We start from the raw sequence: 27,675 nt of genomic DNA, 5'->3' as shown, positions 1-27,675 counted from the left end.
TTTTTTACAAGAAAATAAATTAATTTTATTTTCTGTTTTTAATGGAATAGCCAATGTAATACATTCATTAAATTAATATATTATATTGGCTATCCCATCCCATCCAATTGATGTATATTCTATTCTATAGACACGAACGTCCATATAAACTATTTGTTCAAAATCTGAAGTTAGTACTAAAGTTCACTGCAGCGCTAAAACATCAATCGTCTCACCAAACTTTTTAAGCATGCAGTGGTGAAGCGCTTTACATAGAGCATAAGTAAAATGGCAACCAAAACGTCACTATTATAACCTATTTATTATATTGAAGAACCAATAATTTTACTTAATTGACTAATAAGTATTATTTATATCCAAGTTTATACTTAGACTAGAATTCTTATATCATAAGCGCCGTTCAGTACATAACCAATGTTAAAACCTTAGTCAAGTGTACGGATGGCAGTACAGTTGAGTCGAACACAATGAGTGTTCGGAACGCCAGATCTAGCTTACTAGATAGTAGTAGTAGTAGTTAGCACATATACATCGATGGAGGTAGCCTATGAATATAAACAAAAAAGTAAAATTACCTGTAATAATAAATCTGTGTAAATTATCGGATGATCCAAAGATATGATCACATATCAAGAAATAATAAAAAGAAAAATTCAGTTCAAATGTATATTAAATCATTAGGCATGTTGAAGCGGAGTACGAAGTAATTTGTATTAACGTACGTGGTAAATAGTGTAACTATTAGGTTGGTGGGCATCGTGGTGCACGGAGTGGTCGGCCGGAGGGATCGTTATCACGATGGGAACGTCTGGATAGTATATGCCCGGGAAGAGCAGCGTAGGCTTGGCGTTGGCGAAAGCCACAGCCACCAGGACGAAGAAAGCGAGCTGGAATAGTGAAAGTAAATTTAAATTCACATCTAGTGCAAAATCCATATATGTACATAATATTATCTCTGAAGATTAAATTAAAGAATATGCTCCCTTTATCTTCCGTTAACAAAACTATTCAAATATTAGTTTAATTTTTACGTACGTCTACATCGTTATAGTATATTTATATCGTAAATCATTGCTTTTTAATACCGTCTAAATGTAATGTTAGCGTATTAAAAATGTATGAAACGAACATTAATTTATATTGACGAAAATTCTTTCATTTTTTGTTTAAAGCATATGTAATTGACGCCAGATACGTCTATACATTTAAAAAGGGTGTATGTGTACCTATTAACGCACGTAAGAAGTTATACTTTTTTAGCGTAACAAGATAAAAAATTGCCAAAAAAAATTATCTTCGCGTTATTTTATTTTTGTACAAAAAACGACACTAATAATAAAAAAAGTTATTTAATACATTGAAAGAAGTTTTATTATAACACATTATCTAGTTAAATAAATATCATAAAATAATTTAATCTTTCTGGACTACAATAATTATTTGTATCTATTATTATTTTTATAAATTTATTTGTAATAATTAAATAATATAGAATAATTTAACTAATGCCTAGCTAATTTCATAATGTCGGTTTTTCGCAACGATGTACGCGAACATCGTAAAAATTTACTGCCATCGTTTTTCCCTAACACATAAAAGCTGCATTTTTAAAGCAAAAATAGATTAAAATAAACATTTAGGTATATATTTAATTTTAGTTTATAAGTATTATAAAATGGCATCAAAATCCTAATCAATGACTATATATTCCTTGAAACAATATTTATTATATTTGTTTGTAAATTTTCGAATTAAGTACATTTCATATTCAGCCGGAACGTACAATGCACTTTAAGGCATTATGCCTGTAATCACGATTTTTAGGAAACAATGTTTTTATTAGTAGGTATGCAGGGTTATATTGATGAAACTACATATTCGTTTTTATCTCTGCTAAACTTATGCCAAAACTTATTTGAATTTGAATAACTAATATTTTCGCCAAAAATCTCAGTTTTAGTATTAAGTTTTTTTTTTCATTTTGTAGCTTATTACGAATGTGTCGTATGTAGGTGTATGACTAATTGAAAGTTTAATGTTGCCGCCCCGACAAATTCTCTTCGTCTAGTTGCATTATGGCATGTCAAATTAAAATAACTTTTTATTATTATTTATTTTGTTCGAAACTTACATGTTTTTATTTAACGTCTATGGTTAGAATAGCTTTTGCTCGCGGCTTCGCCCGCGTGAATAAGTTTTCCAGGATACAAGTCCCCTGTATAATAAAAGTCCCGGTTCATATTCTCCCGTGATAGAAAATAGCCTATAACCTTTCTAGAGTCAACTATCTCCATACGAAACTTCATAAAAATCCGTTCTATAGATTTTGAGAAAATCGATATACTTTATGGCAGTTCATTAAAGTCAATCATATCGTGATAACTTTTAAACCATTCGGCTAAATTACTCAGTGTATAAGACAAAGTTTACTTACATTAAATATTTAAAGCGATAAATGTATTTATTTTGATAAGAATTTGATATATATTCTAAAATGTGTATTGTAAAAAAGTATTCGATTTAATTCTATTTATAGCTCACTATTATGGCTGGCTTCCACATAAAAGGTAGATATATGCTGTCCCGGACTTATATTTAGAACTATTTAAGGTAAACATTCCTACGGTACATCATATTTGTCTAACTCCAACTGTTCAGGCAGCGTACGTTAAGATAGCATGTTTTCCAACTTACTTGATATCGTTATATTATGACCAAATTACACAAAACCAATATTACTGTAAAGTTTCATCCAATTTCGTTCAATACTTTTTCGTGAAAGACAAACAAACAAACATACATACAGACATGCATAAATACATATATACATCCATCCTCACAAACTTTCACATTTATGATATTAGTACGATTCTATGTCATTATAAAGAGCTTACCACTCTGAAGAACATTTTTGCAGTTACTTGCTTGTACAAGTAATGCTCCTCAGTTATCCTTAGTGGGCTTATATACGGACTGCGCCAACCACACCTTATTTAGTGTAATGTACTTAAAAGACTCCTTGATGTTCAAATGTACTGCATGAATACAATGTAGTACCTACGGATGTGTATCAAACATTCGATGCCCCTGGCTTCTTATGTATGCAGAGAACGTCCCCCGTTTTTTGTAAATTGTTATTGAGTCTGAGCTCTTATGGAAAATTCTAGATAAACAATATTTTAACTTTAATCTTTTTTCTTGTTTTTTTCCTCTAAAAAATCACCTTTATATGACGCAATCAAGTCCAAACGTGCCTTTAGAATTCCACTCCCATCTATTAAATCATCGTTTGCAAAAAGGTTCCCAATACACAGCCATCCATCCGAATACAATAATGTCTCTTTTAAATGCTCCCTTAAAGGCTGCACCAATCACGAAGCAAAAACAAAGTTGACGAATTTTCTCCAACGCCTCGATTACATTGAAACAGAAAACCTAATAAATAGGTACACAAACATATTAATAGAATAATTCCTTACATTATCAAAGTATCTATCGTTCATCACCACCGTTCACCACATATCACAACATTCATTCATCCTACATAGACCACACTCCGTTCCACAAACACACTCTTGGTACAGAAACTTACTACTGATCATATTATCCTTTAAACTTGTTTCAGTATATCGTTTGATTTGTTTGTTCACCTAATTTCTACATTTTAATTATTATTACTTATTATTATTTAGCTCATAGTTAAGTACTATAAATTGCATAGTTTTCTGCTTGCGGCTAAATACTTACAATGTAACTTTTATTGTGGCAGCCCAAGATACAAGCGTAGCTTAGTCTCGGTGCTACTAGCAAATATTGTAAGTAAATAATAATACTGTAAATAAATAAATAAATAATAAAAAATAAATAAATAACAAAATAAATTCAAAAGTAAATACTTGATTTTTTGTAGCATACCGGACATGTCACTTATTGTTAGCAAATCAAACATCACAATTTGGCAATTAATATTTAACTTTATTAGCGAAGACTTTCTTTCTTAATTTGTTTATATTAAATCATAATGAGTTTATTCGAAAACAACATTGACGTATATTCTATAGATACACATGTCCATGTAAACTATTTGTTTAAAATCTGAACTAAAATGTAATAATCTATTTATTCAATTGAACAAGAAATAAATAAAAAATTTTAGTCAAATTTACTTATTTGACTAATATTTTTTATTCATATCCAGGTTTACATTTAACTATAGTTCTTATAGTATGATCGGCACTCCGTACTCAACCATAAGCTGTCAATATTGACCATACTAAATTCAGTTTGAATCGATTGCAGTTCAATTCAGTAGAACACAGTGAATGTTAGGAACGCCAAATCTAGTACGTAGTACATATATATCGATGGAAAACCATAATACGTGATATATGATATCCACCAGGACAAGTATCTGATAATTTATAGACAGAGCATTTTCCATAACTTTGTTACCTAAAAATTAAGCACTTCCAAATCCATTATAGCTATTAAAAGTTTACTTTAATTCTTTTAGTACAGTTTTAAAGACTTTAGATAACCTTATTTAAATATTTATAATTATTATTAATAAAGACTCTAGGTACTATTCTCCGGATGTTGGTCTTATGGATTATCAATTTAAAAGCAAAGTAGAATACTTATACAGCTCATCGCCGTAAACAATATCATCTATCATATTCAAATCGAGTAAAGACCAATTAGTATTTTTCAAGGAGTCTCTGTACATTAGTAGCTCTACATGCCTTTATATTCAAAAGTATAAGGTATTGGTTTCGAAGGGAAGTTATCGCACAGAATCGGTTATTATAAGTAGTGCTATGTTTTTGTTTAATAATGAAATGAGCCTGGTTCGATAACTACAGATCTGTATAAAAATATAATACGATATACCTAATATATAAGCGATAAGCGGCGATAGCCTAGTTGGGTGTGAAACGGACTGCAAAGATGAATGTCCGCAGGTTCAAATCCAAAGGGCACACACCTTTGATTTTTCTAAAAAATCATGTGTGTATTCTTTGTGAATTTATCGTTCGCTATAACGTTGAAGGAAAACATCGTGAGGAAACCTGCACATCTGAGAAATTGTCTACAGGAATATCAAAGGTGTGTGAATTCTACCAATCCGCAATAGGCCAACGTGGTGGACTAAGATCTAATCCCTCTCAGTAGTAGAGGAGGCCCGTGCTCAGCAGTGGGCAAGTATATAATACAGGGCTGTTATTATTATTATATTATTATACCTAATATTTCTTTTATTGAATTTTATTCTTGAATTTTATTTTTTTTTCTCATGATCATGGTAGTGTAAAAATTATTGTATTTAATTAAAGTATAACATTTTTTTCTATTGGTTTTCCTCAATAAATAAAGATAATATTTTCTTTTTAATAGTACTGCCCAATATTATGTTGAATGAACGAAAAGGGATTTTAAAATAACAATTTTCAATCGGTATTTTAAAAAAACAAGATGCGTTGGTATGATGCTAAATATACACTACCATTTTGCATAAAAATAATAAAAACAAAACATGTTTACAAAAACCATTTAAGTGTCATAAAAACAAACAATTTATACAAACGAATAAAACATAATCAGCGACCCGAATTATGAGTTTAAAGCGAATCTAAAGAATTTACGAACATAAAATCACTACAAATTCTAGATTTAGTAGCCGTATCCATAGCCGTAGTTGTATGGCGAAGCACCATAAGCACCGTAACCACCGTACGCGACAGGGCTGCTGTAGCCAGAATACCCGCTGTAGCCATAACTAGGATATCCGATACCGTAGTTGCTGTAGCCGTAGCCAGAATAGAGTTGCGGCCTAGCCCGAGCCACAGCCACCACGGCAAACAGAACAATCTGGAACACAAAAAGTAGACAATCCTGAATGATCAGTTAAATTAAAATGTTGCGTGGTATGAAGCTAAATGGAACGTGTTACTTTAAGAATATAAACTCTACTATAATGTATGAAGTTTCCCAATATTCAAAGATTTGCAGGCGCGTGACATTCAAAGATCCATTTAGTGTTTTAAAACTACAACAGTTACGATAGCTGTTACGACGAAGACTATTGAAATTATTAAGCATGAGAAAGCAACACAAAAAGCAACTATTATTTCAAATCCAATAGAAGTATTACATATTCGTAGGTCGTAAATACATTATAATAGAAACAATAGAAATGAAAAACAAACACATAGACATAACTACACCTCTAATTGTCACAGCCGTCGAACAATATATTATTGCTGTATTTTGCGATTGTTCGCAGGCTTCGTTGCATAAACGTGTCATATAACATTGAATTACCGAATTATCGATGTGTTTTCGCATATGAACCCACCCGCCAACATAACGAATAAAGCTTTGAGTGGATAATGATACCTAATTTCATATTATGTAATGAGATTCAGTCGAAATGTATAACAATGTACCGTAAATTTAGTGAACAACGTCACAGGTTATTTTGTTTAAAACTTATCAAGCTCTATGATGCAATAGCGACGGAAGATTCCAAAGCGGCAAATGTTTGAATTATCCGGGCATTAATCCAGATCTGTTGTTATGGATCAGTCCTTTGTCGTTACAATATAAATGATCATTATATCAATTAGCACATTCCGGTTTTGTTATAAACACCTAACACCACAATTATTAACATTTGTTTAAATAAAAAAAATACAAACACCAATTAAAAACCGCCTACTTTTTGGAAGTGGCGGAAAAATTTGTAAATCTATTTACAAAAAATAACGTCGTTGTACCCTTTACATATTGTGTGTATTGCGGGTATCTATATATCAGTCTATATATATAAAAATGAATCCCTATTTTCCTTGGTCACGCCATCACGCGTGAACGGCCTGACCGATTTCACTATTTTTTTTTGTTGTGTTTTGTATTGCCAGGAGAAGGTTCTTGTGAAAGAAAAAAATAAAAAAATTGCGCGTAAACTTAGAAAATTTAACGACAATATTAATTTTACATAACTGTCAATGGTTTGAAATAATTGTCAGCGATCCACAGAATGCGCGCGTGCATACCTCAGAACAAGAACAAGCATAGAAGGAATCTAAATTACCCTCATATACTTATCCTATTTTTTCAAATAGGCCAAAACCGTTGAAAAGAACGAGACAAATATTATGTTGCTAAGGTCGGCTTGCGTACACTTTAAAATAATCAAATGGTTACCTTTGGTCCTCTCTATGATGCCGAATTAAAAAGCAAATAAAATGTCAAATGTTCCAACTTGCCAATCTCAAAACAATGTCACAAACGCGCTCACACAATTTAGTTACGTTATACTTCAGCGCGTACTTTTCTAAAGTGGCTACATGTTGTGTAAAATTATTGTTGTTAATTTTAATAAATACACAGTGCTGTTTAAGTAAAATATATCCCTAGGAACAAGCAATGGCCTGCGTTATTGTGGGGTGTAAATCTCATTCTTCTCGTAAAGAAAATGAAACTGAAATCATCAGCTTCCATCGGTGAGTAAACAAAAAACCTAATATATTTGCTTAAACCCTGTACATAAGTGCGAAAAGTGTTATTAATTATACTTTATTATGCTCTAGTCATATTATAATCTGCTGTTGGCCATTCGATCCAGTCATTATTAAGTATTTTTCATTTTTACCAATTTACGTAGTCGTGTTCAATAGTGTTGTGCTGCATATTCTTTCGATAACATAAATGTTGGTATATTGTAGTTTACTATTTTGCATAAATTGCCTTTTACTTTCAATATACGGTGGTGTAGTGGTAAAAGCCACTTGGAAACCGTGCGCGAAGGCTGGGATCGAGGAAACTATCTGATTTTCATAGTGTGTTTCATACAATGTGTTTCATTGCAGATTCCCTACAGATGATGCTATGAGGCAAAAATGGATCGTTGCCATAGCTCGTCCCAATTGGCATTGGAAAAAACAGCACCGTGTTTGCTCTAAGTATTTCGACAAAGTTTTATTAACATTGAAATAAGTTATCAAACATATGTGACATGAATGATACCGCTGTGTTTTAATTTTACTGTCCCATTTTAGTAGCTTCTGTCAAATCCCACCTCTTGGGTATCTTTTAATGCCTAAGAAAGTCAGAAAAGAACAGAAGGCGTACTGGCTTTCTCCTAGACGAAATTCCGGCCGATTTCTTGTTTGTTACTTACAGCGGTTTCCATTCCTTCCGAAATTTCTAACAGTTTCTTAATTTAATAATCTAAATTCTAAATCATTTTTGTGTTTAGTAAATGACGTTTCGGAAGGCATGGAAACTGCTGTAAATAGCAAATGAAAATTGGACAAAATTTAGCTCGAAGAACGCCGGTAGTTCTATAGTTTATTGTAATTTAACAGCTTTTTACCGAGTGCTTTTATATACCCAGACTTTTTTTGGTACTTGAATACCAAATCAGGGTTTTGATATCTTTTATAGACTTTAACTAAAATAGCAATTTGCAACGGTTTGTAGTTGACTGACCGAAAAGTGTTTATTTTAGCAGGTCTGTGAATTTACCATAGCCGATAGACAAATCATCTATCGATATCGATAAGATGTCAGAAGGGATCGCAACACAATTAAATTTCTTGCTGTCTAAGACACAGTACACTCAAATGTCATAGTGTTACTTCTATGCTTGTCATTGTTCTGAGGTGCATACATAGTTAAGACAGGACAACGTCTGTCGGGTCAACTAGTATAGTATAATCTATATATAAAAAAATGAATTGCTGTTCGTTAGTCTCGCTAAAACTCGAGAACGGCTGAACGGATTTATCTTATCTTGGTCTTGAATTATTCGTGGAGGTCTAGGGAAGGTTTAAAAGGTGAGAAAAATTCGAATAATTGCCGGGAAAATCCTCAAAACAGCATTTTTCTATTTCCCATACAAACGTTTTCTAACTAATACGTAGAGTCAATTTGAGCTTTATTGCCATTGTATAAAGTTCACTGTTGTCTAAGCAATGTAGGTGTGTTCCTAACATCAAAGCAGTGTGCGTTGGAGCACAGAATATAATAATGTAATGTCGCGTTCTGAAACTCAACAAAAGTGATATCGCGGACCCGACTAAATTGAACAGTCACAAAATTTAATATATCATTAGTTATTTGGTTGGCTTCACGATATTATTTCTTTTGTTTTACTTTAAAATGCATGTTTTCGTTATGGACAATTTTTGAGCTACTTTTGCATATCTATACTTATAATAAATCTGTAGAGAGGTCAATTCTGTACATGAAATATATTTCCAAAATAACTGGGGGTGATTAGGGATCGATGCTGATGCCAAAAATGCAATTAGTAAAATTTTTGTCTGTCTGTCTGTATAACCGTTATAGAAACAAAAACTACTCGACGGATTTTAACTTAACTTGGTACAATTATTTTTCATACTCCTGAGCTGGTTATAGTATACTTTTCATCACGCTACAATTAATAGGAGCATAGCAGTGATGGAAAATGTTGGGAAAACGGGAGAAGTTACTGCATTTTTTAAGCTTCCGTCATTTCGTGTGCAACCTTAATGGTTAAAAGTTCCTTCGATTTCACCAGGATCCCATCATCAGACCCTGACCGGACAATCGGACGACCTGCATACCACCATAAATTAAAAAAACATCCCGACAAATTGAGCACCTTCTACATTTTTGAAACCCGAAATCCACGCGGGCGAAGCTGCGGGCGGAAGCTAGTTTCACAATAAAAATAGTTATGCAAAGCAGCACTAGGGATAAGAAATTTTATCGTAGCAATAATTTTCCTCTTGAAATTTTTAAGTTTAAAATTAATATACCTAATGACAATTTAACAAATACATATAAATAAATCTAACAGATATATGTACCTAAGCAAACACAAAATACTTGCCTAAATACGTTTGCTCAACATGAGAATGTGTTTTCCTGTTTATAAATATAGGTAGGCTCATTCTACTAAACTAAATGCGTTCTAAATTTTAACACTGACGGGAAAAACCTTTTAGGTACTTGCGTAAATTAACTTCAAAAATGTTCGATATTTACATACAAACATTGAAAACGTTTTGGTTAAATTATGTATTACACACAGTAATAATATTATGAGAATTTTAATAAAATATTTTCAACGTTTTATTTGTATGACTTACCAACATTTTTATGTATTAAAAGTAATGTCTCACTTTAACATTTTTATGTATTAAAAGTAATGTCTCACTTTAACTTTTCTAGACCGCAGTTGCCCTCGCCGCCTTGTTGGCTGTAGCTGTCGCTAAACCCAGCGTCGCTGCTGCCCCTCTGACCTACTCGGCTTACTCCGGATCTTACTTGCCGTCCACCTACGGTTACGATTGCTTTAAAATTACTCATGTCTTATTATAAAAATAATTTGATCATATCCCCATTATTTTTGTATTTTTGCCTTCTCATTTTGTTGTTTATTTAGTTTGACTTTACTATCATAATATTTGCTCTCGTCGCATTCAATTTTATAATGATTTTTAATTGAGATTATTTTCTGTATAAATTCATAGGCTACTGGTTACGGTAGTTGCCATACAAGCCACAGTTAAGATTAATTTCGTGTACGAAATCAATCACTATCGCATTATAATAAGCATTACGGAAGTTCTTATAAATGTCACATGAAATTAAACGTGATATATTGAACCCTATTCAATTAAGATGAAGATACCAATATGTTACCTCGATATTTTCTATCGAGCATACATAGGTAAAATGATATTTCAAAAATAATATATTATGCACTACTTTACTGTATGATATTGAATATTTTACGGAGGTGCTATTATTACTATTTGATGTTCTATTAAATTAAATATACTATAATTCTTTAAGCGGAGCGTTAAAACAATTACGTTTCCATTGACACTTAAATTTATAAAAAAATCAACGTATGGCCTTCTATTTAAATAAGGTGCTGCAGTTCTTTAAAATATATTTTTTGCCACGGTTTATCATATAATACATTATATTGAATATATGACGACTTATTTTATAAGGTTATTATTTTTTAAAACTTCTTGTTTTCATTATTTCATAAATTCTTGACTTTTCTGCAGGAAAGTTTCTAGACCTCGTATTACAACAAAGTAAAATGGATATCGACCTTCCGACCTTCAACGTTATTTTCAGCTCGTCACTACTTATTTGTTATTGCGAATGTACTGTATATAGAATATATTTATCAATAGTCTAACTCCTAGTTTATTGCCTATTCAAGATTAATCTATTTTCGTTTTTACCTGAATGAATAACATGAAATGATAATTATGATGTTATTACATTTACTATAATTGATAGGTACCTAATAAAAAATTACTTAAGATAAACAAAATTCATTTTTTACACTCCGCTTGTAGTCCGAGCAAGGTGACTACGGGCTTGATTAATCGGCATCGTATTATTAAATGTTGATTATTGACATTCTGGTCTAATCGATCTAGAAGACGATATCATTCTGGCTATTCACTGTAAGAACTAGTTCATGACACTCCAACTCTGTACACGACTGTTCGTCCTCGCCACCGAGGACTTGACTTCGCCCGTCCTCCCGATCCTTCTGTAGTTCCGGCCCACGTACTGATAAATGACGGTAACAGACAGCTAGTTGGTTCATTTCATCCTATAATCGTTGATGTCTCCAACGTCCCCCAAAATCCATCCTTCCCCCCCCCCCCCCCGAGGCAATTCTTGTGCGCTTGGTCTCCACACCAAATGCACGCCCATGCATGTGGGCACATTTGCCGCGGCACACTCGTAGCTGCTGACAGAAACCCGCTTGGGCGGCAACTTCGTGACTTGGCTCTTAAGCTGTCTGTCAATTATTTATTCCATATTAAACGAGGTTCAAACTATAGCTACAATTGCAGCTGCGCCTATTTTTCCGTTATAGCAATTACTCTGTAGCGGTAGAGCAACTTAATTGCTCTTTATTCTTACCATAATAATGGTGAATGAGTATTACAAACTTATTATTTATACATATCGGTGGCAAAGGGTAAAATTTTCCGAAAGGGAGGCCGACCCAAAAAGTACGCTCTACTACTAATTATAATTAGATTTAAGCCTACTATGTAATAAATATTATTATTAATTTATTAAAAATATAATTTATTTGAATAATTTGCTCATATATTTTACAAAAGGAAAGCCGGTAAGAAGCCATCTATATGAACCCTTGGCTACTGAAACATATATGCCTTAAAATAATGCCAATAGTGTAATTATTGTAATAAATTAGTGTAATAAATATTGTATTATATAATTTAGACCAGAGCAGTACGGTACGATTTTAGAAGACTGATTAGTGATTGTTTACATTACATACTACACAATAGTAAATGTACGATAGGGGAATAGATGTGGAATATTACGTATTCGTTAAGGTGATTTGGTATTGCGCGTAATATCATTATTATAGCTAAGAAGCTATCCATTATATAATGCGCATTGATTTTTGCATTTATAACTATACAAGCTATCAGCTCTATGTTGCACTTTAACCAAACTTTATGTATGCAATTCGGGTATTATACGAGTATTAAAGCAAAGAGACCATTTACCATCCTTATATCGTACAAGGAATGAAATGAATTGTAGACCAATCTAAAAGTAAAGTGCCGTAGTTGGCGGCATAAAGGTAGACACCGCTGTATAGGAACAGATGGTTGCGTTACTCTATGGAAGGGGAAGATGTTGCGTCAGGCAGATGTTGCGCCTGACCGGCCGCGGCCCCTCTGATGGTTCCTATTCGGAGGTGGTATATATGGCGATGAGTATACTAATTGTACCGCCACACCGTAAATGTGCAGTTTTTAAATTTACTTTAATAGCTGTATGAAAAAATTAAACGTGTTACATTATTTCTAAATTGAAATGCTATTTTTAATCACTTGGTCTATCTAAGACCTTTATGTGTGTCAAATTTAATTTTAATTTTTTTTTAATACTGCGCAGCGTCGTAATTCTGGTTTAACTAAATATCAGTCCAACAATAGTTACTAATTCCACCAATTTCTGCGTGTGACATTGACGATTTCTCTGTAAGGATGTGTTTGATACTTTTGTTAATTTGTATTATATTTACTGACATAATGGATAATTCGGTCAATAAAATACAATGTACATTGTGAATATTAGTCAGCCTATGGAAATGGTTGTTTTCTAGAATATTCCGACCTATTGTTGAATTATATTGATATTATTAATGTCGTCGTTTGGACTAACGGTACGGTGAAAGCTTGCTTCTTTCGGACCAGTAACGACATTCTAGAATCGATTCCCAGGTCAAGAAACATAATTTACGTAATTATATTCTTAATTGTAAATTGTTTTGTTTTTTTTTGTCTAATATGGCGATATGCCAGTCTGCTCAATAGCAGACTGGCATATCAATATATCATGCGAACGAAATAGGCAAAGCATGGATGCATAAACTTTGTCCCTACCCCTTTGGGTATAAAAACTACGAATTTATGTGTATTTGAAATATCTATTTATACTTAAAGTGGGCATTGACATCTATATTTAGATATGAAATCGAATATAATATAGGTATCAATGGAAATAAAAAACAAGAATTTGACAACTTTCATGATATTATATGGAAATGTGATACCATTACAGAAGGTAATTTTGAAGTGAACCAAAATACTAAATTTGTTGTTTATGTTTCATAACATGATAGATATAAATTATATGTTGTGGAACTGTTATGAATATTTCTTATATTGTTATAACAGGTACTTAATAGATACCGTAATTTTAGTGGCATATTGTTGATTCGTATCGTGAATGTGCCCTCCTACATTCACGATACTAATTAACCTTCTTTCTAGAACAGTCGGGTAAAACAGGTAAAAGCGAGAAAGTTATGGAGATATCTATAGTAAATAAACTATACATGTATAGTTATTATATTTTTTTTACAAGATAATAAATTAATTTTAATTTCTGTTGTTAATGGGATAGCCAATGTAATGCTTACATTAATTAATAATTTTCACGATATTTTGAAAATAATTATAAGTCAGCCGATATCAAAAAAACTCGGATTACCTGTATTAATCAGCTACATAATTATCGGATAATCCAAAGACATAAATACATATTAAGAAATAATTGAAACAAAAAATACTGTTCAAACGTATATTAAATCATTAAGCATATCGAAAGGCCAGTTGAAGCGCAGTGAGAAGTCATTTGTATTAGCGTACGTAGTAAGCAGAGTAACCATAAGGATAGGCAGCGTAGGGCGCGGAGTATGCGACCGGGGAGTATGCCGAGTACGCGACGGGAGCGACCGGGGCGGAATAGCTCAGCAACTGCGGCTCAGGTTTGGGGTTGGCGAAGGCCACAGCCACCAGGGCGAAGAAAGCGAGCTGCAATAGTAAAAATAAATTTAAATATACATCCTCTAATGCAAAATCCATATACATAATATTATATCTGTTAGGATTAAATTAAAGAATATTCTTCCTATATCTTTTATCAACAAGTCTGGTCAAATATTAGTTTAATTTTTACGTATGGCTACAGCATTATCGTATATTTGTATCGTAAATAATTGCTGTAATAATACCATTCAAATGTAATGTTAAGGGTATTATATAACGGTACACTTCTACTTTTTATTTAAAGCATACGAAATTGACGCAAGCATCAACATCGAGGTATTTTTAAAAAATCTTATCAATTTTCATAAAAGCCGCAATTTTAAAATCTAAAATAGATTACAGTAAATGTTTAAGTACCTAATAAAATCATAATAAATTAAAAAAACTTTAAAAAAAATCCTAATAAATGACTCTATATTCACTAAAACAACATATAAGTATAGTATATACATATATTTGTTCGTAAATTCTCATATTACAGTTATAATCAGCCATAATTTTTATTCCCGTCAAAGTATGTACTATAATCACGATTATTTGGAAACAATGTTTTTATTGGTTGGTATATAGCGTCATTTTTACATTGCGTTATACTAAATGAAACTATGGACATATACGTCTTTACATTTGCTAACATTGTGACATAAACAATCAATGCATAACAAATATTTTCACTAAAAATCGCGGTTTTAATTTACAAATTTTTTGATCATCTTGTATTTTAGTGCGAATATAGTGTATGTATTATTGACTGAAAGTATGATGTTGCCACTCCGACAAATTCTCTTCGTCTAGTTACTTACTTAATTTATATAAATTGATCTCATTTTATCTAAAAAAAATTTTGTTTCCCTTTGGTTATTTCTTTTCTTTGGCAACCATGGCTGGCATGGCATTTAAATACCAATGAAAGTTATTATTATTATGTTATTATTATTTATATTTTTTGTATCTTTCTTATTTGAAACTTCATGCATTCTTTTCATTTAAATTTCGAATTTGTATAATTACCCAAGTACCTATGTTTGCCAAGTTTGTATAGAAATACTTATTATATTTTTTTATTCTTTCTTCTTTGTTATATAAAAGAGTTTGTAGATTTTAGTTTGTTTATTATTATTATAATTTTTTTAGAATAACTGTTTTTATTTGTCTGTAATTTGCATTATCGGCTACTCATGAGTTTTGACTCTCATTATAGGTATCCCAAGATACAGGCATAGCCTAGTTTGGGGACCCCTGACAATAATTGAAATGCTTAAACTCAGATATGCCAATTACTGTTTATGTACTTCGTAATGTTATTATTTCTGTGTTCTTTTTGTTGCAATAAAGTTAAATTATTATTATTATTATTATTATTAGTTACATTAGGGCATGTAAAATTAAAATTACTTTTTATTAATATTAATTTTTTTCGAAACTTACACGTTTTTATTTAACGTCTATGGTTAGAATAACTTATGATAAAATGTTGTTTTCACGAACACAAGTCTATGGTTTCTTTAATTAATGAAATGTCAAAATGGCCCTGTCTGTGCATAAAAATCACATTGCCCAATATTTCTACATATACATTTTTAATTCCTGTATCCACTCTCGTTAAGGATAATTTTTTTGAAATGTTATAAATGCCTGTAAAATACATTGTACCTTGTAATTAACTAGTATATAAGTGTTCTAAAATGTTTTTATCGTTACAATGTAGTTGGTATGCTTATAAATAAATAAAATATATTTATAAATTGTAATATGTAATTACAAATAGCTTACCAGTCTGAAGAACATTTTTGGAGTTACTTGCTCGTACAAGTGATACTCCTGAGGTGTCCTTAGTGGGCTTATATACGAACTGCTGCGACCACGCCTTGTTAAGTGACATACTTAACAAAAAGCGTCCTTGATCTTCAAATGTAATGAATGAATTCAATGTACCTACAGATGTGTATCAAACATCCGGGATGGGCGGTACGCATGCGATGTCTCCTGGCTTCTTATGTATGCAGAGAACGTTCCCGATTTTTTGCAAATTAGTATTGAGTCTGATCTGTTACGGAAGATTCTAGATAAACAATATTTATTACGATTTACATATCTAGAGAATATTAAGAAAAACATTGATAACCTGGTTATGGTGTCTTTCCATAGAACTGTAATTTATTAGATAAATACACCCTTTTTTTTTCACCGGCCCTTATCCTACTCTACTGTGGAAAGAGCCTACGCAACACATTCAAACATAGTGCTAAAAAGATTCGCCTAAGGTTTTACTGGCCTATCAAGCCCGAGTATGTATCGAATCCCGAGCAAATAAATATTGTTAGAAATACTAAAACCAAAGTATCGACGGAGCTAGAAATTCACAACCTCCAGCACTACAGCATTGACGCTACAACAAAACTAAGGCAACGGAAAATCGTTAATCAAAATAGGGTTGATTTTATTAAAGCCAATGCACTTTAATCTTGTAGTTTTTTCCTATAATAAATTCAGAATAGATAGGTACTTTATTGTTTGCAATATACCGGACATGTCACTTATTGTCAGCAAACCAAGCATCGCAATTTGGCAAATAATATTTAAATCTATAATATCTATTAATATTTAAACCATGGCGATAGGCTCGCCCCCTATCACATCATGGGACGGAACATACTTGGCGAAAAGTGGATGCCCTAGTTGCGCCTCTGCATACCCCTTCGGGGATAAAATGCGTGATGTTATGTTATATATGTTATTTTATTAAAACTGTGATAAAATCCGAAAAAAGTTTAATTTTAAAATTTTATTTTCGATCATAATCCGTTTATTGGAAAACAATAATAAAAATAACTGTCAGAAATTTTATAATACATAATTATACTTCATGAAGTTATATGTATACTAGCTTTTGCTCGCGGCTTCGCCCGCGTGCAAGGGTTTTCCGGGATAGAAAGTAGCCTATATAAAACCTTTCCAGAGTTAACTATCTCTATACGAAATTTCATAAAAATTCGTTCTGTAGATTTTGAAACAATCACTATTTGTCATAGTGGCTTCCACAAAAATGACTTTTATTTAGATCTATTTAAAACAAACAATCCTATGGTACATCATCTTTGTCTAACTCCAACGATTTAGGCAGCATACGCCAAGATAGCAATTTTTTCCGAGTTACTTGATATGTATCGTTATATTATGACCAAATTACACAAAATCATTATAAATTGTAGCCTAATTGTATTCTGATGTAAAACCAATATTACTGTCAAGTTTCATCCAAATTTGTTCAGTAAATTTTTCGTGAAAGAGGAACAAATATACATCTATCCTCAAAACTTTCGCATTTACAATATAAGTAGGATTATACACGTGAAATTTAACAACCAGGACAAGTATCTGATAATTTGCAAACAAAGCATTGCCTTTAACTTTGTTACCTAAAAATTAAGTATTTCCAAATCGATAATTCAAAGTTTACTTTAATTCTTTAAGTACAGTTTTAAAGACTTTACATGGTACAGCCTTATACTTTACAGACTCATTAAAATCTTTATAATTATTATTAATAAAGATTCTATATACTATTTTCGCAATGTTGGTCTTATGGATTATCAATTTGAAAGCAAAATAGAATATTTATACAGCTCGCCATCGTAAAGAATAAGTATGTTCCAACCAACTTGATATTTCTTTTATTGAAAGTTATTCGTAAATTATAACTTTTTTTTCTGTCATAAGCCTCATAACTTTGGAAAAAATATTTTAGATAACTGATGGGTAGTGTAAAAATTATTTTATTTCATTCAAATGTTATAATTTTTTACTTATGGATAAGGCTCACATGACAAATAGCTCTTAACAGAAATACGTCATATTTTCAGTGACCCTGTAGATAGTTGACAAATTTAAATTAAAGTTGTTATAACTTAATTCTAACCGTCTCTATTCAAATCTATTATACTACTAGGGAAGTTTCCCATGTTTGCATTTCTACAATATTTTACATATAACAGGAAAGAATAAGAAAAAGAAAGTCTTTTATAAAATTAGCAATAAAATTTGTTGATTAATAAAGCAGTTAATCATATTTTAAATATTGTTTTGAGCAAAAGTGAGTGCATGGTAATGTTATCCCGCTATGTCTTTCTTGCGCACGCAGCATTATGGCCGATTCGGTGACGTCACAGTTTGTTAATACTGTTATTTGACAGCTAAAAATTGAAATTTAATTCTTTAAACTTATTTATTATTAGTTGGTTTTTAAAGAATACTTTTCATTTCATTTATATTTTCTTTTTAATAGATCTGCCCAATATTATGTTAAGTGAACGAAAAAGGATTTTAATTTTATAATTGCTAATCGGAATCTTAAATATTTTAAATGTTGGTACGATGCTAAAAATATACACTTCACGATTTTGCATCAAAAATAATAAAACAAAACATGTTTACAAAAACCATATAATTCTCATAAAAACAAACAATTTATACAAACGAATAAAACATAATCAGCGAGCCGAATTATGAGTTTAAAGCCAATCTAAAGACAACTAAAAGAATTTACGAACATAAAATCACTACGAATTCTAGATTTAGTAGCCGTATCCATAGCCGTAGTTGTATGGCGAAGCACCATAAGCACCGTAACCACCGTACGCGACAGGGCTGCTGTAGCCAGAATATCCGCTGTAGCCATAACTAGGATATCCGACACCGTAGTTGCTGTAGCCGTAGCCAGAATAGAGTTGCGGCCTAGCCAGAGCCACAGCCACCACGGCAAACAGAACAATCTGGAACACAAAAAGTAGACAATCCTGAATGATCAGTTAAATGAAAATGTTGCGTGGTATGAGGCTAAATGGAACGTGTTACTTTAAATATAAACTCTACTATAATGTATGGAGTTTCCCAATATTCAAAAATTTGCAGACGCATGACATTCAAAGATCCATTTAGTGTTTTAAAACTACAACAGTTACGATAGCTGTTACGACGAAGACTATTGAAATTATTAAGCATGAGAAAGCAACACAAAAAGCAACCACTATTTCAAATCTAATAGAAGTATTACATATTCGTAGGTCGTAAATACATTATAATAGAAACAATAGAAATGACAAACATACAAATAGACATAACGACACCTCTAATTGTCACAGCCGACGAACAATATATTATTGCTGTATTTTGCGATTGTTCGCAGGCTTCGTTGTATAAACGTGTCATATAACATTGAATTACCGAATTCTCGATGTGTTTTCGTATATAAGCCCACCCGCCAACATAGCATATAAAGCTTTGTCTGGATAAGAGTACCTAATTTTATGTTATGTAATGAGATTTAGTCGAAATGTATAACAATGTACCGTAAATTTAGTGAATAACGTCATAGGTTATTTTGTTTAAAACTAATCAGCTCTGTGATGCAATATGCTAAGGAGAATTCCAAAGCGGCAAATGTTTGTGTTATCCGTGCATTAATTCAGGTCTGTTGTTATGGATCAGTCCTTTGTCCTTACAACATAAGTGATCATTATATCCGTTAACACATTCCGGTTTTGTTATAAACACTTAACACCATACTGTTTAACATAAGCTTTAATAAAAAAAAGTACAAACATCAATTGAAAACCGTCTACTTTTTGGAAGTGGGGTAAAAATCTGTAAATCCATTTACAAAAAAGTAATGTATATATTATGTGTATGTTATTGTATATATTATGTGTATTACGGATATAAGTATATTATGATTTCACAATAAAAATAGTTATGCAAAGCAGCACTAGGGATAAGAAATGTTATTGTAGTAATAATTTTCCTCTTGAAATTTTTAAGTTTCAAATTAATATGTATATCTTATGACAATTTAGCAAACACATAAAATTAATCTAACACATATATGTAAGCAAATACAGAATACTGGCCTAAGTACGTTTGCTCAACATGAGGAAGTGTTTTACTGATTATAAATACCTATTAGGTATTTTAGTTCATTCGACTACACTAAATGCGTTCTAAATTTTAATACTGACGTGAAAAAACTACTAGTTACTTGCATAAATAAACTTGAAAAATGATCGATATTTACATACATACATTGAAAACAATTTTGGTTAAATTACGTACTACACATAGTAATAATATTATGGGAATTTTAATAAAATATTTTTAACGTCTTATTTGTATGACTTACCAACTTAGCCAGCATTTTTATGTATTAAAAGTAATGTCTCACTTTACACTTCTGTAGACTTATGGAGTACAACTGTTCATATTTTTTAAATTCCTTCAACATTTATAGGCCTGCGGAGTCCTTGGTGCCACACAAACAATAACGGAAAACCTATACATGTATGTTCCTCTGTTGGGAATCTATGTAAATTATAAGCACAGACAAACGAACAGACGTGTTCTACATAACCAATTGGGCCTTTGTTTTTAAAGTAAAAAACTCAACCAACACTTGATAAGAATAAATACACATCGTTATATTTTATAGACGATCGTTATAGGAAATCAAAGACATATAAATCGGCACAGAATATACGTTAACAATTATGTTAAAGTAATACAATTGTAATCTTTTGTTATTGCATAATTAACATAGTGTACTATAAAGCGTTGTTCGAAAATAGTTCTCTATGGGGTTCATTGTGGAACGTATATTAACAACCTTTCCCCATATTTATTAAAATCCTGTTATCTTTGTTTATCTTTTGTGGTTCATTCCGTGACGATATGTTATTTAATATTACAAATATTCTCGCCTTATTAGGCAAGCCAGGATGTAGATGGCAGATCATCGACCTGTATGGCAACCTTGATTATTTGTCATCCAAAACAAATAAGTAGTGTACTCGATAGATCAAGGTCACACTTTTGTATAAAAGCATAGAGATGCTGAAGCTTATTATGATTCAGTGATTGATCTGCATCGCAACAACAAACATGTTCGGAAAAATTGTGAGTAATATTCATATAAGAACGTTTCTACTATTTTCTACCTTATTCTCTTTTAATTTAGCTACCCTTATATTATACCTTGCCTTATCTCGGCGACCAAAGGTCAGCTATACCGACGAACCTTTAAGTTCTCATTAAAATTTCTTATACCAAGATTTTAATTTTATGGAATTAAATGCGTATTAACTATGAATTTCTTGTAATTATATCTCCAATTGCTCTTATCACATTTTCATGTTGTGATAGAATTTATATGGCTTGGTTTTTATGACTAGCTGTCGCTCTGGCGTCAATTCTCTATTGGGTGAGGAAAAATTTAGTTGGAAAATTAAAAACGCACATAAAGTCTCCCTCGACCTGTGAATCAAACTCAAAATTTGACGATCTATAAACACTGTCAATGAACAAACGAGAGAATATGAGTAGTTAAAGCTAAAATAGGGGAATCATTATCATCTTGATATAAAAGTAAATAATAACACAGATGTTTATTAACATTGACATTGTATCAAAAGTAACCATCATGCTATCAATATCTTATAATCACAATGTCATACTAACAATACAATAACAACTTACAAATTATAATTAATAGACGCGGGAGATCTAACAGGTGTACATTTCATTAAGGAAACGTTTGAGTATAGAATTGCAAGTGTCAATATATGGAACATGCATTGTATTCTTATCAGCCTTGGTAGGTACGTGATATAAATTGAAGTATCCAATCTATATCAACATAATTAATCACCAGCCATGCTTTTTTTATGTTACGAGGTAGATTGTTTTATACTTGTCACTAATGTCTCATTACATCGCCAATTTAATACGTCACCTCTAGTATTTTTTGTCTCTATAAAATACTATAATTTGGTTTTCCGAACCGATTCTACTTAGGAGGAAGAACCACCGCTTGTATATAATTGACTGCTTTTAGGACCAAATGCTATATTTGAAGTTATTTACATGCGCAAAATAGGATAGACATCATATTAAAAAATTTAGTGTTGACAAAAACGATCATTACTGTCATTAATATCCTTTTTGTTTCAGTTCGCTCTCTTCGCTTTGGTCGCTGTCGCGATGGCGGCTCCTAACCCTAAACCAGCACCCGAACCGGCTCCACAATTCTTGACCTACTCCTCTGGACTGGACTACGTTTACCCCTCGGGAGTTGTTCGCTCGGTGGTGTCGCCGTACGGGGCTGGCCCAGTGCCCCTGGCGTACTCCGCTGTGGCCCCCGGCGCCGCTGTCTTCGTACGCTGAATACTGTCCGGTTTACCCCCAATTTAAATAACGTCAGCATCCTTACCTGATTTTTGCTAATAAAATAATAGTAATATTACAGTTCACAACTATAAAAGTCTTTCTATGTTCCTATATGTTTAGTTTTAAAGTAATGGCATGAAATGAACACCATAAATTCGAGTAGATCACTTTTTTGATTCGATTTTACTAAAGAATATTACTATGTATACTGTGCTCTCAAAAAACATCTTCAAAAATCTTGTAAGTACAAGCGACAAGTCCATGATCGGTTCATTAATTACTTAGTATACTTAACGTATCTGTGTGTAACTGTCAAACAAACCAGGTCTCCTGTGTGTTAACAGTTTGTTCGCGCTAATCTCTGAAACGGCTGAATGAATTTTAACGAGACTATCATTAGGTAGGTGTGGACACAAAGTAATATAAACTTCACTTTATTCCGGGAAAAGACAGTTACATGATCAGAGCTGTGATCAAATCCTAGTCAATAACATATCACCTTATTAAACGACAACAAAAAACATTAAATCTTTTAAATGCATAGACTGAACAAAAAACACAAAATGCAATAATTGCACTTTGATATTACAACAGAAAGCATGTCGGTATACGATTACCATCAATATTCAGGTTAACCGATTGTAGTTCTGTCATTCGCAATTGCAATGTGTTTACTAAAATAGCGCAATCCCTCAGCAGCTGCCATGTTTTGAATAAAGATGGCGACATCAGGCCACTTGTGTACTAAGAATTGATTTTTAAAGATCCATATCGTGTTAAACCCATTGAGGAAAATACTTCTGCTATTATTAATGGCGTATTACAAATATCGAAGAAAAATGTTAAATATGACTCAAAATAGACATGTAATAGTATTATATACCTATCCTACTAGTTTAATTACGACTGTGTTGATGGCATAATTGTAATTTTGTACGACTGTCGTGGTGAGGTCTCAGGTTCAATTTCAGTTTGGCATTGTGACCGATAAATAACGCGGCTTGTCTTTGGGAACTAATAGCAGGCAAAATGTGGTCAAGATAGCTTACTTTAAAGCGAAAAAAAGAAGCGTGGTATAATCTGCCTACATTACATATTATCTTACTAATATTATACATGACATTTAGGTATTTGCTTTGTCTGCATGTTCTTTTGAAAAATGAACGAATCGAGCATGATCATCTGCAATTTTACATAAATTCGATTCTATTTTAGTTCGCGAATCACTCATTTCTGCAAGTAGCCATTGCAACCCACCCACGGCACCGTCTTATCTCTATGTTCTATACATCCAATATTTCTACTATTTCTGGATATTCTTGAAATAGCGTCTCTATACCATTTACAAATGGTATTAGGGAAAATAATTTCGTAAAATATAATATTTTATGTCTTATAAGCATTATGTCTTATCAGCTATAACTGATGTTTAAATAGTTTTAAATACGTTAAAGTGACTGCCTTAGAACTGATGACAATTGCTGGAATTATGACGGCCTGTCTTACGCTTTACCAATCAACTCCCAAATGCAACTCATCGGAAGGAGCTATTATAATAGGTATATCACCAAGTTGAAATACGGTAGTCATTATCCGTTATAAAAAAAATATAAGTCACATAGGCGAACATAATTGCACTTATGACAGGTCAAGATACATGATAATAATAATTATAATTAATAGTTACCTTTATAACTATGGACATTGATAGACATTTTGTGCTAGAAGTAAAATTACAAATCAAAACATGATGTATACTTACATTTTTATAAAATAATGTCGAGGACGTATTACGATTCCCCGGTGAGGATAAATAGGCCCTAACCTAGGTAACCTACCAGCCTTTCACTAGCTAACTGATAACTACCCGAAGAAGAAAGACAAAAAGAAATTCCGGGCCGTATTTTCCCATTAATTGTCAATTACATCTCTTACATTATTATTTTTCAACTCTTCCTTCAAAATGTTAAAATAGTTATACAAGCAAATGAAAGAATTTAACCATGTATTGGTATATTTTTTTTCTTTCGGACTATAATACTAAAATCATCCAGCGTCGTATTAAAAAATTCGATGCACCCATGGCTTCTCAGTTTACTATGTTACGTGCGGTAAAACTCCTATTCAGATGGCTTTAAACATGTATTATTTAGTAAATAATAATGACATAAATAAAACATGTTCTCTTTGTCAGTACATTAGCGTAGATCACAGCGTTCTGTTTTAAACTGTTGCAATAGACGAGGAATAATACAGAACCTTTATGAACATAAAAACAAATGCAAATTGGCTGATTATTATGCCAGATGTTTTTACATATTTTTTGTTGTATGTACTGCTTATTGAATATTCAGACCTTTGGTACTTCCCCATTGCTATACACAAGTAAATAGAACAGTCAAACACCGAAATTATTTAATCTATTTTAGTACCAAAATTGATGGAATGAACTTTAAAAAAATCTGCACTACTTAATACTAGTACAATGTATTTATCACATTAATGAATAATAACCTTACTTGTGTCATAATAATATATGCCTGTCTCGGTGGCTTATTTTTATGACGGTACGACTGCAGAGCTGAGGTCTCAGGTTCGGTATCCGGATTAGGAACAGTGATATCGTGTTTTTCTACTCAGTATCAGCCCGGAGTCCGGAAGCCCGCCCCATACGACGATGAGACGGAATACACGCAGCGGAAAATTATTGCAACAATTGTGCCTGTGCTTTCCCTTTGTAATAACCATATAATGTTTTTTAAATGCGTCATACAACCTAATTATATCGTTGTGTGTATTTTCAGACGTCTAATTAAAATTAATGGCCGATTTATGTGCATAAGCATTCGGAAGAAGCTTATCACTAACTAACTATTGCGTCCTAATCTTCTTACATAAGTATTATTTAATAAATGGTGACGTTTGTAATTTTCCTATCGCGATAGTTTTTAATGATATCGTCATAATAATCAAATGATTCATATTTTAGTTAAATACTTAATTGCACCTAATTATTTCATCATATTATGGACCCTGTTATTTAGCCTAATATCCTACTTTTGTATCTTTTTATACAAATTAGGATAATAAATAGTAAATAGGTGCCACATATAACCATGTAGCGGTTATTTAAATAGTAAAATATTTTTTAAAAGTCATCTATATATAAAAAAATGAATTGAAATGAACCTATTTCCCTTGGTCACGCCATCACGCGTGAACGGCTGAACCGATTTCACAATTTTTTTTGTTGTTTATTATTGTCAGGAGAAGGTTTTTATCAAAGAACAAATTCAAAAAATTGTGCGGAAAATTAGAAAATTTAAGAAAACTTATCGAAAATATTGATTTCATATATCTGTCAATGGTTTGGAATAACTGTCAGCGATTGACAGAATGCGCGCTGCAAATTCAATAACGGGACACCGTCTGTCGGGTCAGCTAGAATGCATAATATAAATGTAGACTGAATTTTTGTAATAAGTTCAAATGAAAGGCTTTACAAACGATAACAAAAACATGACAAAAAAACCATTGTATCTTTGTACACGTCAATCTTAATTTTCGATATTAATAGTACAAGTATATAATTAAAATTACTAACTATTATTTTGTTAGTAAAGTTCAGGTATAATTTAAAACTAAAAAAAAGAAGCAAACGTTGCTACAGTATTGGATAGGGTAAAATGTGTGAGATACACGTTGGAAATAATAATATCACTGAATGGTAAAGTTTGCTAATTTCATTTCTAGGCAAAGGTTTCGACCAGGTACGTACTCGTTATTATTTTTAAAAAATCCATAATATTATTTTTTTTATCCTACACATAATAGTTGGATGTATGGAAATAAACGTCTTCTTTTGAAGAAATTTGAATGAATTCCATTCAAATTAATTATGCACAGGTAAACCAGGCAATTCCTGGCATAAAATACAAGCTACATTTATCCCGGAAAAGTACAGATTACCACCATTATTTCGAGAATAGGTACTCAGATTTTCGCATGGAGTTTGAATAAAACCAGCTGTGTCTATGACTCTACACATGTAAGGTTAGTTTGGTATATACACCCTTGATCATAATCGTGTTGGTGACTAGTTAATCGTACATACTAATCCTATTATTCAGTTAAGGGTAGTTTCAGCATTGGCATCATAATTATCTGTTTCCATGAAAACACCCTATAGAAGGCAACAAGAGCGAAAATCAAGTGCAAGACCACATTATTACTTATATATGGCTTTCGATATATCTAAAATCAAAAGGATATTAACATAAATATAGTATTACATTGACATGAATTTAATATTTAAGTACATACATGGAAATTTACAGAAACATGACATTTTAATAGCACCCTAGATTCCGCCCTGTTTATGAAATTAATTAATTTGTGTTTGAAATCGTGACGAAATCACGTGCTAAGAAAACAGTTGACACCGGGAGAGTTCCATCGCCACGTGGCGATCTTAGAGTTCTGACCTAAATTCAATAACGTCGTGTGACGATGACGCTCGAAAATAAGCTACAAAGCGTCAAACGTCAACAAAATGCAATACACTGATATTAAAACACAAGAAACATCGTAAAATGCAAAACTTCTCTTCTAAAGAAAAGGCTTTTTAAAAACCCAACGTGGTAATGCTAATAAGACAATTAGTTTTATAGGTTTGTATAGCGAAACAAGTGATGTTTTATAAACGATGATGTATCCAATCTATATTACCATGTATACAATACGGATATAAGCAGCGATGGATTTATCATTTTCCTAAATATAGAGCAACTCAGTACGCGCCGCCCCTCAAGTGTCCCGCCTATTTTGCAAAAGCAAAAAAAAGTTCACAGGCACTAAATAACACCCACAAAATTTTCAGAAAGTTGACCTTATTTGTACCGTCCCTACTTTGAAATATTCCGCCCCTAAGCCGCTGCCGTCAGTAAGCCGCGGCCTATACGGCATATAGATAAATCCGCACTGCATATTGATTATAAGCTCATTAGTCGTGCAATGTGATTACAATAATTCTACGCAGATAACGTTATTT

General features: G+C 32.1%; 1 protein-coding gene and 3 long non-coding RNA genes across 4 annotated transcripts; 1 reads left to right on the top strand and 3 right to left on the bottom strand.

The window, feature by feature from the left end:
• Positions 1–652: 652 nt before the first annotated feature.
• LOC115450745 lies at positions 653–3,049 on the bottom strand. The gene is made up of 2 exons (XR_003939322.2): positions 2,895–3,049; positions 653–887 (listed from the first exon to the last, which is right to left on the bottom strand). It is a non-coding gene; the product is annotated as an uncharacterized LOC115450745 (long non-coding RNA).
• An 11,100-nt stretch (positions 3,050–14,149) lies between these two features.
• LOC115450763 lies at positions 14,150–16,323 on the bottom strand. The gene is made up of 2 exons (XR_003939324.2): positions 16,185–16,323; positions 14,150–14,396 (listed from the first exon to the last, which is right to left on the bottom strand). It is a non-coding gene; the product is annotated as an uncharacterized LOC115450763 (long non-coding RNA).
• Positions 16,324–18,836: 2,513 nt separating this feature from the next.
• Positions 18,837–20,745, bottom strand: LOC115450757. The gene is made up of 2 exons (XR_003939323.2): positions 20,587–20,745; positions 18,837–19,183 (listed from the first exon to the last, which is right to left on the bottom strand). It is a non-coding gene; the product is annotated as an uncharacterized LOC115450757 (long non-coding RNA).
• A 481-nt stretch (positions 20,746–21,226) lies between these two features.
• On the top strand, positions 21,227–22,714 carry LOC115450749. The gene is made up of 2 exons (XM_030178857.2): positions 21,227–21,356; positions 22,410–22,714. Exons 1-2 carry the CDS (start codon positions 21,342–21,344, stop codon positions 22,620–22,622), a joined length of 228 nt encoding a protein of 75 aa, XP_030034717.1. The 5' UTR covers positions 21,227–21,341; the 3' UTR covers positions 22,623–22,714.
• The last annotated feature ends 4,961 nt before the right edge of the window (positions 22,715–27,675 follow it).

The sequence above is a fragment of the Manduca sexta genome, chromosome 15, assembly GCF_014839805.1.
Source record: "Manduca sexta isolate Smith_Timp_Sample1 chromosome 15, JHU_Msex_v1.0, whole genome shotgun sequence".
In the NCBI taxonomy this organism is placed as follows: domain Eukaryota; kingdom Metazoa; phylum Arthropoda; class Insecta; order Lepidoptera; family Sphingidae; genus Manduca; species Manduca sexta.
This window is presented reverse-complemented; position numbering and strand designations above follow the sequence as displayed.